Source organism: Tympanuchus pallidicinctus, unplaced genomic scaffold (genome assembly GCF_026119805.1).
Source record: "Tympanuchus pallidicinctus isolate F22 unplaced genomic scaffold, pur_lepc_1.0 scaffold1, whole genome shotgun sequence".
Classification (NCBI taxonomy): Eukaryota; Metazoa; Chordata; class Aves; order Galliformes; family Phasianidae; genus Tympanuchus; species Tympanuchus pallidicinctus.
This window is the reverse complement of record NW_026294618.1, coordinates 100,052,972-100,072,378: the sequence shown is the minus strand read 5'-3', so window position 1 is coordinate 100,072,378 and position 19,407 is coordinate 100,052,972. Positions and strand designations below refer to the sequence as shown.

Sequence of the window (19,407 nt, the reverse complement as noted above, 5' to 3'; positions counted from 1 at the left end):
AGAAAGGCAAGCACTTCTACCATTATTGCTGCTGTGCCAGCTCACCTGTCAGAAATAAAGGCAACACAGTAGTAAAGCCAACCACAAGTTTTCACAAACTAATCCTGGAGACGGACTAAATTCATTTTTCAATGCATGAAATGGATCAAACAATTTGATAGTAGTGCAAGAAATAGAGTGGCTGGTACTTCTGAAAAACTTTCATAACTGAGCCCTGGCAGCTCCTGAAGTAATGCAAAACTGCTTTAGGAAAGCTTCCCTATCTAAGCATTGCTGAGAGAATAAGCTCTTACGTCTTACTGCAAAATCTATATCACCTCTCCTCAAGACCACCCTCCAAGGACCTTCTAGGGACTTTTCTACTGTTGTATATAGATGCCCTTATTTTACTTTTTTCTCAAATCCCTCAGCAATGGATGGCTATATAAAGTCTTAAAATTAGTAGATAGCAAATGGAATAATTCCCCTCTCCTCCTCGGACACCAGTACACTCCCCTTCCTGAACAACAGGCAAGAAGGGAAAGCACCTAAGAAAGCAAGCGGGCCTGAAGGTTCTATGCAAAATGCTTCAGTAGCTCTGATTCTGCAAATAACTTACAGCCTTATACCTAAAGTTATTTATGTTTATTATTTTTATTGGGGGAAAAAAAAGAAAAAAAAACAATGAAAAAACCCATCATCAAAAACAAAGTGAAATTTCACACAGAATGGAAGATGAGACACCTTCTGTCAGCTATCACAGCAATTTAACATTGCAACATCCCAGTGGGCTAAGCCACCTGCACTGAAACATATGTTTAGTAAAGCAGACAGGTAAATGTCTTTGCTTGGAACAATAAGAAGCCATTTGGATGTCTCTGGTGAAACATCAAAAATGTTCCCAATGGTAGCAGCAGGTGACCTTCAAGAGGACAACATACCCAAAAGATGAGAGAATTATATGGAAAATGGAAAGGTATATAACCTAACACAGACCACAGCATGTGCATACTGCTGCTATGATTAAGCTTTGCATTTACAATTTACTCCATTTAAACAAATTTCCATCCTTAGTTATCTACTTACATGGCAGAAGTACCTATAGACTGTCACAAGTGCAACACATGGCATGGCTGCACCTGCAAGAGGCAGCTCTTGACTCTCACTGGGTACCATGGGCAGGGGATCAATTAACTACATCTTATTCCAAAATGCTTTGTAATGATCCTCTGTTTCCTTAACCAGCGCAGTGCCCTGAAAGAACAGAAGAAAAATGCCCTCCTACTGTAAACATCATGCCACTAAATCTTGAACTGAAAATATTTGGTATTTTCTGCTTCTTCAATAGCCGGTAAGATGCTCTTTTCCAGAACGCAGGCAGTATCAGGGTAAGACCAAACCATGCTGGTGATATAAGATTAGTGAATGTTCATCTCAGCTCTCTGAATTTGACTTTTAAAGCAGAGCACAAGAGATCTGGAAAAAAAAAGCCAGAGATATGCTATGACTGGAGGTGCTGGGTCCAGTCTTGTTCAACATCTTCATCAATGACCTTGATGAGGGGATAATGGCCACCCTCAGCAAGTTTGCTGATGATACGAAGTTGGGAGGATTGGCTGACATGCCTGAAGGCCGTGCTGCCATTCAGCAAGACCTGGATAGGCTGGAGAGCTGGGCAGAAAAAAACTGGATGAGGTTTAACAAAAGCAAGTGTAGAGTCTTGCATCTGGGGAGGAATAATTGCATGCACCAGTACAGGTTGGGGGATGACCTGCTGGAGGGGAGCCCCGCGGAAAGGGACCTGGGTGTCCTGGTGGATGACAGGTTGGCCATGAGCCAGCAGTGTGCCCTTGTGGCCAAAAAGGCCAATGGCATCCTGGGGTGCATTAAAAAGAGCGTGTCCAGCAGGTTGAAGGAGGTGATCCTCCCCCTCTACTCTGCCCTGGTAAGACCTCATCTGGAGCACTGTGTCCAGTTCTGGGCTCCCCAGTACAAAAAAGACGAGGATCTCTTGGAAGGAGTCCAGCGGAGGGCCACGAAGATGGTGAAGGGTCTGGAGCATCTCTCCTATGAGGAAAGGCTGAGTGATCTGGGTCTGTTCAGCCTTGAGAAAAGGAGACTGAGAGGGGACCTGATCCAGGTCTATAAATATCTAAGGTGTGGGGGGCAGAATGGCGAGGCCAGACTGTTTTCAGTGGTGAGTGGAGACAGGACAAGGGGAAACGGCTGGAAACTGCAGCATAGGAAGTTCCGCACAAATATGCGCAAGAACTTCTTTACAGTGAGGTGACGGAGCACTGGAACAGGCTGCCCAGGGAGGTGGTGGAGTCTCCTTCTCTGGAGATGTTCAAGACCTGCCTGGATGCCTACCTGTGCGACCTGCTTTAGGGAACCTGCTTTGGCAGGGGGGTTGGACTCAATGATCTCTGGAGGTCCCTTCCAGCCCCTGCAATTCTGTGATTCTGTGATAAGGAGCCTGGAGATGACTGAGCACAGAAGGAATTATCTTAGATTTCAATAGCGGTCCTGCTGTATTGACACAGTGGAATATGCAAGACTGCATCTAAAGCCTACATGGTTCTGCACTTGCTGTATTCTGTGCAAGCAAACATATCTAATTGCTCAGTTCATGTAGATGGTGGGCAGGAATGAAGACATTTTTCAGAAGCAGCAGAGCTGTGGTGACATCCACAATAAAAACCAACCAAAGAGTTGGAAAAAGCCAGCCCAAAGTGATGTCTGACTGCAGCTGATGTCAGGGAACAAGGGTTTCAGTAAAAGCCTACAGTCAGGTATTGCATGATATCCTCATTTGTCACTACTGCTCTGACCTGCAAAAAGTAGTTTTTCTCGTTTATCTCCACTTTTATTTTTTATACCAGAAGCCATTCCAACATCTAACAGCTTTGCTGCTGAATTAAATGAAATAGAATGCAGCATGGGAAGAAGTTGCCCCTCATTTCAAAATGAATAGCACAGATAGGCCTCAATTACAATTTTGGATACAGATAAAAAACCTTTCATTTCCCTTCCTCTTCTCTCTTAAGTTTCACAAATCTCAATCCTCAATCTGCAGAAACAACAGTAGCTGAAAATCTTAAATCGGTATTAAAACAGACTCAAAGTACTCCCTACCTTAGATAGCCCACCATTTCTTTTTAAGTAAGAATAACTGTTCTTTTTTAGAGCAAGAATAACCACTCATTCGTTCCCTGTAATGTATAGATTTTCTCTTGATTCTCAAAATGACTGCAGCATGTCTTTTGAGCTCAGGACTTCAATGTGTTGCTGCCTGCCACAGCACAGCAGCTCACCCTAATTCCATCCAAAGCATTATTTTCATCTCCAAAGGCTACAGCAGCAGCCCTGATCCCAAACTCCTTAAGCAGGCAGCTGAGAAGCACTTCTTTTTTTCCCCACTCGCTTACAAACACGATCCATTGCACACTGCATGGCACTGCCTCTTCAATCCGTGTGATGGGGAGCACTGCTGGCACTGCTTTGGAATTTTGCCTGACTTCATACAACATACAGATGCCTGATTTCCAGAAACAGCTGAGAATTCCCATGATGAAAATTAACAGGAAGCCAAATGCAGGGTCCCTAATAGATTCTGCCATGGGCAGTTGCAAGATGCTAACTGGATTTAAGAACTGGAAATGCCTGCTTAGTGTAGGGGGAAAAAAATAAATGAATTGAGATTCAGAATTGGGGTATTACATTTCAGTGAATAATTTATATATTGATAGAATGCCCACTTTCATGGGAAATTTGGCAAAGAACTATTTGGTCTGCTGCCTGCTCACCCACACACCTGCCCTTCTCAAGCTGCCTGGGATGCTTCCCAACACACTGCTAAGTACCCAGAAAAAAAATATTGTGCAAGAAATGCCATTTACCCCTATTAAAATAGATTAAAAAAAAAAATAAATCCTTCTTCCCAACTTTTCTTCCCAATTAGATTTACTGATATATTTACATATGTTGACAATTATTTTCTTCTTTAGAGCAAAAATTCTCATTTCTGCACTGCTTGGCTGGGTACATAAGATGCACAGCAATTAACAGTGCTGGATTTCAGCTGCAGCAAAGGGGACGGATGCGTGGTTCAAGCAAAGGAAAAAGAACAAAAGCCCACAAGACTTGAAATGATTAATTATTTTGAGGCTCTGATACAACTCACAGCCCAAGGCAGCGCTGCTGCAAATAACAACAAACAGCAAAGAAAAGAAAACAGAGGCACAAAGCCTAAAGCGCATTTGTACTGCTAACATAGAAAGCAATTTGACTGTCATATGCAGCATACGAACCCCACATCACAAAACAGCCACTGGCATTTTAGCTATACCTCAAGGATCTAAATGTATTAAATGGCATTTGTTAAATTAAGCTGGTTTGAACCAAGGTTCAACTTGTTCCAAACCAAAGCTTTCCTGTGATTTGAGGAAATCACAAACTATGCACCATGGTGCTGGGCATCTTTTGGAATCTAAAGTAAAGCAGTGGCAAAATGCATCAGTGCAATATAACTATGTGTGGGCACTATTAGGGACACATTGCCATGACCTCTATTCAGGCAAGAGGCTATCTCACTTCCACTAAATTAATAAAAATAAAAAAAAGAGTTAGTAAGGGTTATAAAGCCTACCATTTTGGGAGCACAAAAACCCCAGTGGCTAAAATTATGGAAGCAATTAATTCTGTTAATTGTCCCTCAGGGACTTCATTTCACTAAGGCAGCTGTGAATGAACACAATGCCATGGACAAGCAGAACACTTCCTTCATCTGTTTGTAAAAGCATTCACGAACTCCTTTGAAACATCTGACCCATAAAGGAAGTCAGAAGCTGACTCAAGGCCAGGCTGGATGTGGCTCTGTGCAGTCTGGTCTGGTGGTTGGAGACCCTGCACACAGCAGGGGGTTGAAACGACGTGATCATTGTGGTCCTTTTCAACCCAGGCCGTTCTGTGATTGTAACAGGAGACCAGTGACATTTGGCTGCCATTGATGAAGGCAATGGAAGACTTGGACATATTTTTCAGCTCAACAAGAGCTGCTGCAATTACGAATGTATATCAGATCACACCTCAGTGCCATTTCATGTAAATACACATAACTTCTTTCTTGTTTTAGAATTTTCTTATATGTCCATCTAGATAAAGGAAACACCATCAGGGCATCCTTTGAGGAAATTTTCTGTGGTCAGTATAACAGGGCAAGGAGCTGGCTTCGAACAATGATGAGAACGGTTTGTTTCTTGCTACATTCAGGAAGCAGTAACTAACAGAGCAGCATGAAGAAAACTAATTTCCATGAAGGCTGCTTAGTGGGAGATACTAATAACTTTTTGGAATTTTTTTCTCATTTAGAATTGCAAAGAGTAATAGAAACACAAGTTGGATAACAGAGACCAGGTCAGGAGGAGGCAGCAAAATTATTTCAAAACCTTTCCTCAGATTTATAGCAGTTTCTGCACAGTTTAAACTGTTGTTTTTAAAGAGTAAAGGCAGATTTAAATTTTAAGCCTAAAATCTGTTTATTCCAATGGTTTGTTTAACTCTAGAGAGCAGGAATTCCAATTTAACTTTGCTGTGTTGCTTCTCAGTACTGTACCTTTGCCATTTTTAATCCTCTAGAGAGAGCAAGTGCAAACACTGCAATAAAGAAATTCATGCCTGCATCATCTGAGATCCCACTACCCATCCATCTCTGAATGTTTTCTATCACTTTCAGAATGCTTCTTTTGCTGAGGAGGAGAGTACTAAGCCATTTGTTCACTGTGTTAATTGATGCTTAATACAAAAATACAATTCTGCAGATACCTTTATTGCATTACACCAACAGTTCAGTTAGTATAATTGCGCACAAAAAGCAACCAAATGTAATTTTCTTCTACTTAATACTCGCTTTGCTGTTCCTTTCAGCTCCTTCATCTGATTAACTAATGTGACTCAGAGCTCTTCCGAGAAACAACCATGTAAGTACTTGCAACAGGACACTCTCTGATGCAAAAAACCCAAAGTCTTTGCAACCACCAAGAGTGTGGGGAAGAAACTGGAGCTGAAGAAAATGGTAATCCAGTCCAGAAGACTACGTGGTGACAGCTTCCATGCAGGAAACCATGGTCTCACAACAGCAGACCGGATGGCACAAAACAGTACAAGATTTGAGGGGAAAAAGCTTAACATTTTTTCATTCATTTTACAACCCACCACTTTGGTACCATGTACCCTGACACAAGTAAGTTGTCAGCAGGCTGATGAAACACTGAAACATCAGAAGAGAGGCTATCCTCATGGCATTTAGGGCCTACTCAGAAGCATCAGAAATCTTTAATTAAAGCTTGAGCGCTCCATTTCTTGTTATCTCCTTCTGCCTACTGAGAATCCTATTTTCTCCCCTTGCATATCCATGATAGTCATTTGTTTACCTAGAATTCCTCATTAGTGCTCTCTGTATCTCTCTGTGCCTGAATTTTCCATATTCTCGTCTTGTCTATAAAGGGAAATTGCATTGGTTTGATTTAAATTGGCTTTTTAATTGGTTGTTCAACTCCCTGTAGAGAGCTGCTGTGGTTTGAGCAGTTGTCAGTTTTACTTAAACTAATAGCAAAGAAATTTAAAAACTAAGCTGAAGTAAGCATGCTTTACATCTGCACAACCTCTGTGCAGATTTCATCTGAAATTTCAGTCAAAAGTTCTAGTTACAAATGTGGTTGCTTCAATACTCTGGTATAAACAGCCTTTCTTACAACTTTTTGGCAGGCTTCTTCCAGAACAGAGTTTCACTTGCAATCTTCCTGCAAGAAGCTGGTATTCTAGTAAATGACACATTAATTAAATAACTGAACAGGAAAACCTGTGCATAGCCTTGTGGCTGTCTGTCTTGCATTGCAAGTGACTGGGCAAATTCAGATCTACATGGATTTTTTGTGTGTCAGCCCTGGTCATCATCCAGAAACTTGAGAGAAGTACATCACTACTGTAGCAGTTTGGGGTCTTATTCTCCACACAGCACATTGGCCAGTCCTTTGTAAATGCCAGTGGTTAATAGATCTCTAGAAGCTTCAAGATACTTTATGGTGTGGCTGTGTTATATACTTCAAGCCTTTTGCTGGCTTCCTGTGTATGGATCACAGAGACATGCCAAGCCATGTCAAGCAATGGCAGGGCTGAAGTAATTCACTCAGTACAGGGCCTGAGAATAAAGGGGGGGCAGTGACATTGGCAGTGACGACAATTTATTTCTTCTGCCGAAATTGGATATTCTAGCACAGTCAATGTCTGTAAGAGGTTGTTCTCAATTACAGAGGAGCAAATCCAGCCCCTTACCCTTAAAAGCAATGGACTTTTTTTTGCATATTTGGTCAGGTAACCGAAGCGGTGCCTGTCTTTCAGACTGTACTCCTAGCTGCGTAGGCTGAGCTGGCTCATAGACTTGAGGAAGGCATTTTATTATTCTGTTGTCTCCTTAGCTACAGAAACAGAGTTTTTTTCTTAGTTTCAATATGATTTCTTAAGAAGGAAGTATTACAGCCAGTGAAGCATCATATGAGCCAAGGATCACATTAGCTGTAATTACTTCTGGCTGAGCTTATATTGGTCAATGCAGTCTTCAGGACTTCAGGGTGGTGATGATGCTGTTGTTTCACTCACACAATAGTAAATATGAGGCCATGAAAGCAATGGCCTTGGCTGACTCTGCCTGAGGTTTCTTAAATGCATTACAGGATGCAGAAAGTAATAAGATTAAACCAGGGTAAAATGCATAGCCCAGGGACTAAACAAGCATCTGCACTGTTTACTGAGAGCAGGGAGCAGAGAACACGGTGATGGGTGATTCGGTACTATAGAGACCACCTTGTCCCAGAGGTGCAGAACCTGTCATTTGTTCTTGTTAAACTTCCTGTGTTTGGTGACTGACCAGCAAGCTTCCTCTGCAAAGCCCCTCTATTCTGAACAGCTCCTAGCTTACTATTTGCAAACTTATGCAGGCAAGCATGTAAGTCCAGATCATTAAGGAAAACATGAAAGAACCATAATATACAGGTCCAACTCAGCCCAGTATCCTCTCATAAAGGCTCATTCTCCCTACCTAATCCTTTGCTCCTGCATTTTTCTTGCTATATGACACAGTACAGAAAATATCAATAAACTCCACTTGGTGCAACCCTTGGCAGACACTGCAGAGATTTTCCACTGTTGGAGGTCACTTTACCAGAACTTGCTGGTTCATGTACCAGCAGCTGCTCTGCTGGAGCTAATATGTCCAGCTTTTCAATCAGGCTTGCAAGACTGTATGGAGCTTTTGATCACACTGGCTAGACTGCTGTTGGTATCAGAACTGACTTAACACTAGCGCATGTATTTCAACAGTACACTGCAGGTAGCAAAGTGAAACATAACATAGAAGAGAACAGATTTTAAAGTAGTCTTTTTAAAATAAAGGAATGGGAGAGAAGGAGACAGCACGAACAAACTCCTGTACATAAAGTAGGCATGTTCCAACCGTACTCCTCTAAATTAAGCAGAGTCGTATTTCAGATTGTCAGGTAATTGTCAACTTTAGCACCGTGTGAGGAGGAACAGCTGCACTCAGTGCTAAAGGTGGCACTTGTAGCCAATGCTTCTTTCCTGTATTTCCATGGTTAGCCCCCCCTTCTCCAGGTAGGTCTGTGGTGCACCTCCAGGTTGGTTGTGACCACCTGAATTGAATCAGTAAGAAAAACTGGCAAGGAAGAGGTAAAAGGAATAGACTGAAATATAAATGCATGCATACAGCACAGATATTTAAAATGTGTGGGCAAGCATGAGAGAGGGAAGAGGCAAATCCTTGGGACATAGTGATGTGATGAGAAAAGAAGGGAAATCCTGTAACAATTTGTACCATGCCATTACAGCTAAGCTGGAAAGGGGAACCATGGAACAGGAGAGAACCAGGTATACAGGACTGTCATTTCTGACTAGCTGAAAATGATGTTTCTAAGATCAAGTCCCTTGCTATACTTTTTCAAATGGGGAATGAAGACATTACAGAAAAAGAGGAGTAGTTACGATATTTCAAATCAAGCTACAATATTTCGAAGTTACGATGCTTCAAATCAATTAATTAGAGATGAGTGTTCAAGTTACCACATTCTGGACTCAGTTAATTTGCTTTGATTCCTTCCTATTTTAAAATCATGAGATCAAATAAATCTTGCAATTCTTTTTTTTTTTTTTTCCTCACAAATTTGCAATCAAAATTACAGTTACAGTTTTAACAGCTAAAGGTAATTGCTTTGTATAGAGTTAGGTTTTTTGTTTGTTTAGAACAAACTTAGGAAAAGTTCTGAAGAAAGCCTTAAGGAGGGGAAGGGAGGGGGGAGGAAAGGAGGGGAAGGGGAAGTCATATTGCCTTTAGCTCCATTTAACTAAAACCTGCACTTGTTGGAAATCTGCTGTCTGAAAATAATTCTCTGTTCAGACCATTACCTGCTGGACCAGAAATGGGGGCGGTGCCGAGTTGGAGATTTCCCAGAAGTTTTTGTTCCCACCCAAAATTATTCGGGCCTCTTCTACTGGTGAGCAAATTGCTTGAGTCTGGAGTAGTACTTCGAGGTATCTTCTCTCCATTGACTAGAAAACAAGAAGTCACAGACTGATTCACCACTGTGCTGAGTCAGCGTGTAATCCAGAGCTCAAGTTAAATTAAGGGCTGGAGCCTTTTCCGTTGAGAATAAGAGCCTGTAGTCACAGGATACACCAGCGTTAAAAGGAATGAGCAGACTGACTTTCAATTGCTGTTATGGAAACTGTGACAAATTAAAAATAAATAGGAATGGGTGGTGGACAAAACAAGTGAATGAAGACACAATGCAGAAGTACAAAACAATCTTTAGCAGCTGTTAGAAAGTTTTTCTTTTAACCAGTTAAAATGCGTACAATCTTTCTCAATTACAGCCTAACTTTAAGATCTCTTTACAATGTCAGAACCTGAGGTGCATTGTTTCTATGCACAATTGCATAAAAGGAAATACACACAGACCCAGATAGTGCAAACTAACACAAAGCAAATGAAACTTTGGCTGCTGTTGGATGAGGAAGTGGCTTAGAGATTTTCAACCCACTGAAAATGACAGTTGTAGCTTCAAGCCCAGGAGATGAACAAGTAGTCAAGTTGTACTGTTCAACTCAAGTCAGAAGTTTCATGTGTTATGAGCAGCAATCCTCATGCCAGTTTTTGTTTCAAAGAATGGAGCGTCAGATAATTAAACACATTTATAATTTAAGCATCTCAGTATGCATAAGCTAGACACAACTGCTCAATAAAAATCTAAATGGGGTGAATCTGGCAGCAGAGGTATAGGCTGAACCTATTTTAGAGGCTGATCAATCACAAAGTCTCAATCCAAATCCAAACTTTTCCCAAGGGTATGAGAGTGGGGATCTTAGTTTCTGATTCAGACTTAAATGCAATCAGTACAAATCAAAGAAAACCAAACAACGACAACAAAACACAACAAAAAAAATTGTTCTAATTTAACTAATTAATTGAGCTGAATGTTATTGCAAAGTCAGTGTCAATCACAGACTGCCTGTCTTTTCTGAGACAGAGTCCAACTGTCATTCATTTTGAAAGCTGTCACACAACAAACCAGGTCATGTCAAACTCTATAATTACAGACCGGTTTCTGCATCAGTTTGCCTGGATAGGTGATGCTACTATTCTAGCTGCAGCTGGCTCTCTGACACCATATGTCTTGCCATCCATTTACTGCCAAACCTGGAACCAATTCACCAGTCAGTTCCACTAATAAGATATGTGCCTGAATGGTCTCCTTTATCTAAGCACAAATATTTCAGACACATACTTCTTTCCAAGAGTCTGTTGAGGCAGCAACACACAATCCCTTCCCCACAATTTCCATCCCTCTCCAAATTTCAGCTGCAAGGCAAATAAAAGACAAACCACCATTTGCAGACAGAAGGAAAACTTACTTGTTAAAAAACAGTCCAGACTAAGGGAGACATTGTCAAAAGCAATAACGGCATTGGATCCTCTTTCCCATGAAGCAATAATCTGAAACCAAAACCTGCAGAGATTGGAAGAACAGGGATTAAAAATCTCTCTGGTAGGGGGATGAAACAGAGCTATTCAAAATTAAAGCAGTTTTAGAATGGAAGAAAAAGGCTTTCTTTTCACATACAAAAATATTAAATTGATAGAGAAAGAGTCCTAACTCCCAAACAAACAAAGATGATCTGAGGAGGGGAGCTGCACGTGAATATATATATGTCCTTTGAGAAGCACATGAGGTGCCAGTACTTGTTGGTTGGTGGATTCAGGATTTAAGTTGAAATTCCAAACCATTAAACTGATTTTATTCTGATTTTATTCTCATAAGCGATTCATACCCTGAAGTGTTAAGAAAAGTAAGTAAGCTAGGACTCCTGAAGTCATTTAAGAGTTTTTAAAAGAATCTAGCAGTCAAAGGCTGAAATCAATTTATGTATTTGGTTTTGATCCACCTTCAGGAAAACAAAAGTTATCAAACAATCCCAGGAGCTGACACTGTCTAGTCCATAGGAACAGCAAATCTCATCATCCTCTTCCCCAGTAGAAGCTGCACCTTAAATCACCCTCATTCTCATCTGGATTTTGCAGTAAATAGGCTTTTGCCATTTCTATGTTACCAAAAAAAAAGACTGCTGTAAACTCATCCTCATGGGTATTACAAGTCAACTGGCAGACAAAAAAAAAAAAAGAAAAAAATTCTGCAACCAAATATTGCAAACCTGATAGTATACAGACCATGGCATTTTTATTTATTTGTATTTTCTTTTAGCTTAAGAAGTTCATGTTAGTTGGAAGCATACAAGGCCAGGTTGGATGTAGTTTGACTTTGTGGTTAGCAAACCTGCCGTTGCTGCCGTTGCAGAGGGTTGGAACTGGATAGACTTTAAGGTCCATTCCAACTCAAGGCATTCTACGAAACTACGTTCTCCAGATATACGTTTGCAACATTAAGTCATAACACTGTGCTTGAGACCAGAAATCAATTTAGAAAAGCAACTGACAATGACACAGAAGTCAGATACAAAGCCAAGAAATTGTATCAGTACTTAGAAAAACACGAAGACAGCAAGCTTCATGATGCAAGCTTGCAAGAGAAAAAGAGATGTTCTTTAAAATACATTCACTTTTGTATCTTAATGTTTTACACCAGGAGAATTTGAAGCCATATATGGGTCTCTTTAACGTAGACAACTTGTTGATGGCTCCTATTCTATCTTTTGGATATAACCATTTAGCCATTATGAATTCTTGCAGGTGTTACAGTTTAGATGACAAACAGATGAACAAAAAAGGTTTTTCTTGTAGCATTCCTGTTTATTTAAAAAAATTATACAAATCCTGTTTCCTGCACGACTACAAGAATCTAATAACCAGCAAGAATTTTCTTACACAGAATCTCATCCCTTATATCCCTTACAGTTACTCATCTAAAACATTTTCTCTCATTGTTTTGGTGGCTATCAATGTTTGCACATTAGACTTGTTGCCTCCAGCAGCTTTAAAATCTGCCTCTCCTTCACCAGTGAATTAACCTCACAAAACAACACCCAAGTGATGCTTTTCTGCTCAGAGGTATTTGTACTTTGGGGACCATATGCCCTTGTGTTTTGATTGAGCTGTTGGACAAAGTGTGCTCTGATTTTCCTTCTCATTTAAGTTAGCATTCCAGAAGTAGAAATGGCTGAACTGTATGTGAAACACGTCCTAATCTTGTCTGTCCAGACAATGAATGGTTGTTCTTACAATGATTACCAAATGTCCAGTTTCTAAAAGCATGAAGGCATGATACAAAAGAGTAATTCTGTCATGAAATGGAATGTCATCTAACATGCCCAAGAAAAAATGTAATAGGTTGCTTTTAATTCTTTTTTAAGAGACAGCCTTGCCAATTTGCACTGCAGAAACACTGAGTCCAGAACACATAAGAGATTTCCTGAAGTTCACCAGTGATGAAAAAGATAGAAGAGCCACCAAAATAGAAAACTGTGCAAACATCAAACACTGTCAGGACCATCAGTGTTGCTGTGGTTGCCTACTAATCTATGGTTTTTCTTTAATTTTCTAACATGAATGCAGATTCAGTACAAGCCTTCCCTTGAGATCAGCATTACTGCAACAAATAGTTCATCTTTTTCTCTTCTCCAATTTAATGCCACTATTAATTTAGAAATATGATGTCTTTCAAATTCCATTGAAACAAGATCATCAGTTAACCAACACTTCAATCATTAGCTTTGGTGGTTTTAGCTTAATGGGCTAATTAAGGGAAATTTAATCAAAACTGAAGATGGAAATGTCACACATCAGTGAGAAGGAAAAAAACGACAGACGATCTCATTCCCTTGCCCCCTCCTTTTTCTTATTTCTGCTTGATCCATGCTTACTGAAATCAATGAAACAACTCCCCCTGGCCTTGCTGAAAGCTGATACTGAAATACCAGACAGACAAGCCACAGTGGTGACTTAGTGTAATGCAGTAGGTGGCCGTGACTCACTGTTACTTCTACAAAGCTCCAGGTGGGCTATGCTGACTGTGCATCCAGGACTTGATTGAGCACCCATGCAGCGCAGACGCACTTTGTGGGTGTGGTGGATGGCCATGAAAGGCCATTCATGGAGGCTATTATAAATAAGCAGCAAAATCAGTGTTCACAGTTTTGTTACAGTTTTATTGCTTATTAAATTCCTGCAACACCCTCACATGGAATCCAAATCCTGATCAGATAGCTGTGCTTGCAAGCTACATTTCCTCATAAGAGTGGAAATATGGCTGTTATGAAGGGTTTTAATGAGTTTGATGCTAGAAAAATTGCTACTTGAGGACTGGAGGATATTTCTGTTTCTTCCTTTGCCACATTTGGATCAACACAGCTAGGAAAAAAAAAATTCCTTAGATGTCTGACAATCGGGAAGTTACATAAAGCAAAGCTAAGCATCAGCTGAATTGTAAACAGAACACGTAGTCTTTTTTTAAAATTTTTTTAATAATCTGTTTGAGGCAGATGGAAAATGTTGTACCAGGTGGACAAGAAAAATTAATTCACATCTCCCATTGGGGAGCATCAACTCGGCTTTCTGAAGGATTCAAATTTCACATAAATTCAAAAACCACTCAGGGGTGACTACTGATGAAATACCTCAGAATCACAGTTAAGAAATGCCACCAAAGGCATAGCAAATTACTTTCATTTGGTTTGTTTCTTTGGCCCAACCCATGAAATTAGAATCCAGATGAGCTGTTCTTTGAAAGGTAACACCAAGTACATTCCAAATAAGTTAAAATTGACACAGAAACAGGACAGCACTGAACCTTCTGTACTGCAGTCTTCCTCACTTTTCATAAACTTTAGATCCTATTTCAGAGTGTTCAGTATTTGAGACTAACAATATCATTTGGGGTTATCCTTCAGCTGCTTCTTTTCGTTCCCTTATGTTTTCCTTGCTACTAACAGAAGACTGCTTCTCCTTGTGCTCCATGTCCCCTTCCCAAAATCGAGGGAAATAAAGAGCCAAAATTATGAGAATACATCTACATAGTTTCCATGAAGACAAAATGTTTTGCTTATGACACCTATCCTTAGGTCTTCACTACACAGAAATGTTAGATTTCAGGCGTATTAAGTCCTCTGCTACATGGAGGAGAAAAATCATTCTCCTTATATTGAGAAACTTAGCAAATTTTGTATGAATTCTCTGCAGCTCCCTTCCTTCAGCAGCAACTCTGAATTCCACCTAGATATTCTCTTTGGTTCATACAGCCAGTTAGATTTCCAGGTAGCTACCCATCTGCTCTTATTTTAGAATGTCTCATAGCAATAATTAATTTTTCATCTTATGGTAAAGACAGGGATTATTGATCAAGATTGAAGGTTAATCTCCTAATAGTCAACCCCCCATGCAGTGATGCAATCACAGTGTGCCTGTACTGTTTTGCCTCCAATGGAACTGATTTCTCTCTCTACCTAGCTAAAATAATTACAGCTGAACCTGCTTGAGATTGAGGTACTTAGTGAAGGGAAACGTTTTGGGTCAGTGACCCTTATCACATACGGGTTCCCATTAACTCCTCTGTTAAAAATGATGTACTGTTACTTCACAAAGAACTTACTATTTGGGATAAAAGACATATTCAGGTGGAATGAGATTATTTGGAGAACTATAAGCATATTAACAGTTACAGTCTCAGTTACAGAGGCAGAATTAGCCAGTAATAAAGGTTAAGTTTCAAAGGTGTTATTAAGGGCAACCACACAATATATACTCATACAAAATCTGTCACAGGTACTCACTGTCACCAAAAACCACTTTTTCAGAACAGAACAGCCAGAATAGCTATAGCAAGAGAACAGCAGCAAACTTAGTTAATGCTATAGAACAGCAGGGCAGTGATGCAGATATTAAAGACTCATTCTGTTTTTAACCAAGTAATGTGGGATTACTCATTGGATCCATAGAGGAAGAAAGAATAAAGAATTCTGGGTGAAGAATGTACAACCAATAAATACAGACGTGGTAATATATAAGGAGTCTAGCTTGTATGAAGGATCCTTGGTTCTTTGTGGTAGAATGGGAAGAAACTTCAGGAATAACATGAGACAACTGTGTCTCTGAGCACAAGATATTGCCAAGAACTTTCCTTTTCTTTTCTTCCTCAATGAGAAACCTGGCGTCCTGAACTTTAACAGAAATAAGATCTGAAAGGAGTATGATGAGAAAGCAATGCAAGAAGAAATGATCAGACAAGAAGAGTGCTTTGGCACAGCTGGCAAAATATAACAGAGTGGTATGACTGTGAGATGACTTCTTTATACTGCAGCAATGAGCCAGATGTTCCCCAGCTGCCATTGAGATCAGAGCTACTGAAAGAGACAGACAGAACAAAAGATCACATTCCTGAGGACCAAAAGGGAATCCTGCTTTAATATAACCATGAGAAGCTGATGAGCTTCACTGCAGTTCAGACAAAACCAGTGAGCCAGCAAGATTGGAATGGGTAAAGATAGCAGTTTAAAGAAAGTACGATCATCTGGACACCAATTTTGACTTGCTGCAGCAGAATATTTCCTTCTAGAGTAACTGAAGTCTGTTATTTCTTAATTATTATTTTTTAATTTAATCCTTAGGAATGTTACATCTTTATCTAGACTTCCAGTTTAAACCACATTTTCCTCTTCCAGTGTAGTAAAACTTCTCAGCCCACGTTTAGGAAAATGTTATCAACAAGAACAAAATTTTAAAACTCTCATCAGTAGAATGGCAGCAGAAGAATATTATTTTCTACCTTCTGAATGTGCTTCCCAGGTAAAAGCACATAGAGCCTATCCCTGCTTAGAACACTTGGTTTGTGTAGTTTGAAGAAAAGGAGGCTAAGAGGTGACCTCACTGATCTCTACAACTTCCTGAGCAGCGAAAATGGAGAGGGAGGTGCCAATCTCTTCTCTTTGGTAACCAATGATAGAATGAAAGGGATGGCACAAAGCTGTACCAGAGGAGGTTCAGACTGCATGTAAGGAAAAATTTCTTTCCTGTGAGGGTCATCTAATACTGAAGCAGGTTTCCTAGAGAGCTGGTTGATGCCCCATGCCTGTCAGCGTTCAAGAGACATTTAGATAATGTCCTCAATAACATGCTTTAACTTTTCGTTAGCACTGAAATGGCCAGGCAGTTAACTAGATGATTTTTGAAGCTTTCCAACTGACCTGAGTCTGTATTTCCATTTTGTTGAGGAGAGGACTGCACTGAGTGCAGACAGAAGGCTATTAATACTTGCTATTTTTACCAGAATTTACTCTGAAACATTTAAGTGAATTACAGCTGTAGGGGAGAAGATATGTATGAAAAGTCCAGAGTTGGACCAGTCCAACTGCCTAGGCTCACATAGCATCCACTTCCAGGGAACTTCAGCCAGAGGGCAGACAGATCCTCAGAACATTCACTGTGTCTCCTTCCACATGCCTACTCCAGCTTCACTAAGAGAGCAGTAATCAAGAAATTGTTTCTTAATCAGAGCACTACTTTTCCAGTTGGATATCAGCCTATTTGAGCTAATTCTCTTAGCCTTAACTCTACTTAGCAATACAGTTGCTAGATGGGCTAGTGATAATCAGCATTAGCCTGCAGTAAGTGCTGGAGTGTCACTTCTTTACACGTGCTAGCATTCAATCTACAAGAGATATTCTTCTCTGAGATACACTTTAACCATATTGTTAAGAGAACAACACACGTCTAATTGTTAGCTGTACAAATCACTCATCTGCAATTACACCAGGCTTCTGTTTGTTCTTGCTGTCGCATTCCCATGATGACACCATTATTAAAATTTAAGCTCACATTTACTAACTATAACAACTGTAAAAGAATCAAGCCCTAACTATCACAGAGCTTTCAAGGCTGTGTTGCCTACTTGCATTTCCGTGACGCTGAAAAAGGACAACCTTCAGGAGCCTTATCATTTAACTTTGGAAAAGCAGCAGAATTTGTCCACATAAATTCTTTGATAATGTTCTCTGTGCTGTTCTCAACCCAAATATTTAGTGTTACATCACTGCATAAAAACGACCAATTTCCTAGCTTTCTCTACTCTCTGCATATGACCTGATTTGCAGATCAACTGTCCTTCGGGGAAGAGTAGAAGCTGGGCCCTTTCTCTTCTTCACCTGTGCTCAGAAGATACCGAGCATTTGGAATTACATTTCTGTTCACCCAAATGTGCTGCAGGAGCTGATCCTCAAGACTGTTTTGCCAACACCTCCCCAGAAAAAGGGAGGATGTAAAAAGCCAGGACTTGAGCATCTTTAAATTTCCCAAAGTAAACAAAATTTTACAGAGTAAAATTTCAACTGGATGTGTTCCTGGGGAACAAAATGGCAGGAAGGACAATCCTCAATCCTCTCCCCACTGTACTCCCTGAAATTAAGGATGTGTCCAGAGTTCCCCAGGCTAATGATAGAAATTTAAAGTCCCTCAGTCCCAAATTAGCTTCTTTGTCATGCTCCTCCATGCTTTTTGTTCCTGCCAAATCACCTGAAATGTTCTAGCTGCGCTTATCTGCCAAAATATAATTTTCCCCCAGGAACTTGAGGGGTGTAAAACATTTAAGAAATGTCTGCTTCTAAAGACAGAAGTGGTCTAATAGTTTTGGAAATCTTCCTAATCTTAAAGGTCCCTTCCAACCCAAGCCATTCTATGATTCTATGATAATGATTCTTTGAAGGGCGAAAAGCCAAACGCAGAAATAATGGCTAAGCAGTTTTTGAACAAGCATGCTTTTGAGCAGTTTTAGGGCGTATTATCTTGTTATTAATAACACTTTCCACTCAGCTCCCCAGTCAAAATGGATGGCACTTTAATTTTGAGTGGAAGTGGTACATTAGTATGCTCTATTCAAGAGCTTTACTGCTGTGGGATGACTTAATGTTTCAGCTCCTCCTGCAGGAATATCTACAATATCCTGCCTCCTTCTGTCTAATGCAGACCCTCATAGCTATTGACACTAGCACCAATTAGACAGAAGACATAAACAGTAAACCTTCTGTAGTCCCAGCGCAGAGTTCTCATCAATTAAGTAATTCTTGCAATTCAATAAAACTGTCTGTCATTTATCTCCAAACATAAATGACATAGGATAAATGCAATACTGCCATCTCCCGAGCACCACTTTGGTGTGTCACTTCCTTATTGTTCCTAATGCATGCACCAATCCAGATTTCCTAAGAAGCAGACTTCACAATGAAGTCTGAATGAAGTCACGTTGAAAGATGCCTGCAGTATTTCCACAGTTCACAGGAAGAACTGGCTTCAACTAAATCAGACTTTAAAAAAGTCTTTAAAACACCACAATTTCTGTGAATAAATAAGGATTAAAAACTTTCCAAGGGACAACAAAACTTCCAAGATCTCCTTTCTTAAGTCTTAACAGCCAACAAGCTCTTTTCTCAGTGAACCCAACTGTCTTTCTCTGAAAGTAATAGGGAAACAAGGGTGTCATAACCCTATAAATAATAGTCAGCACTGTATATCACTTGTAACTGTGATTTCACATGAAGCATTTCTAGCCTGGTTCCTAACATCAAAGTATCCTCTGTCTGATGGTGCAACAAGAGAGAATTTAAAGGAAAACAGTGGTATAAGAGTACAGAATAATTCAGATACAAAACACTCCCATGGCAACATTAGAAAACAAATCACATAAATAATAATGGCAAAATACGTCAGTCTTGAAAGTAAACACAGCTGAAGAGAATGAAGCAACCAGGTATTTTTACAAATGGAGCTTCAGCAGTGACTGCACAAGCCTAATGCATATATTTTTAAAATCTTTGATGCACACATATTAATTATACATTCCAGACCGAAGCATTGGTAGTGTC

The 19,407-nt window shown here is 40.1% G+C and overlaps 1 protein-coding gene across 3 annotated transcripts in view; it reads right to left on the bottom strand.

The window, feature by feature from the left end:
* The window catches only part of ALK (ALK receptor tyrosine kinase), a 290,599-nt gene that overhangs the window by 34,494 nt on the left and 236,698 nt on the right, over positions 1–19,407 (bottom strand). For all 3 annotated transcript variants that reach the window (XM_052682078.1, XM_052682056.1, XM_052682046.1), the window contains 2 exons: positions 10,960–11,054; positions 9,454–9,597 (listed from right to left, as the gene is read on the bottom strand). In XM_052682078.1, coding sequence (XP_052538038.1) covers positions 9,454–9,597; positions 10,960–11,054 — 239 coding nt within the window. The remainder of the gene's footprint in view (positions 1–9,453; positions 9,598–10,959; positions 11,055–19,407) is intronic.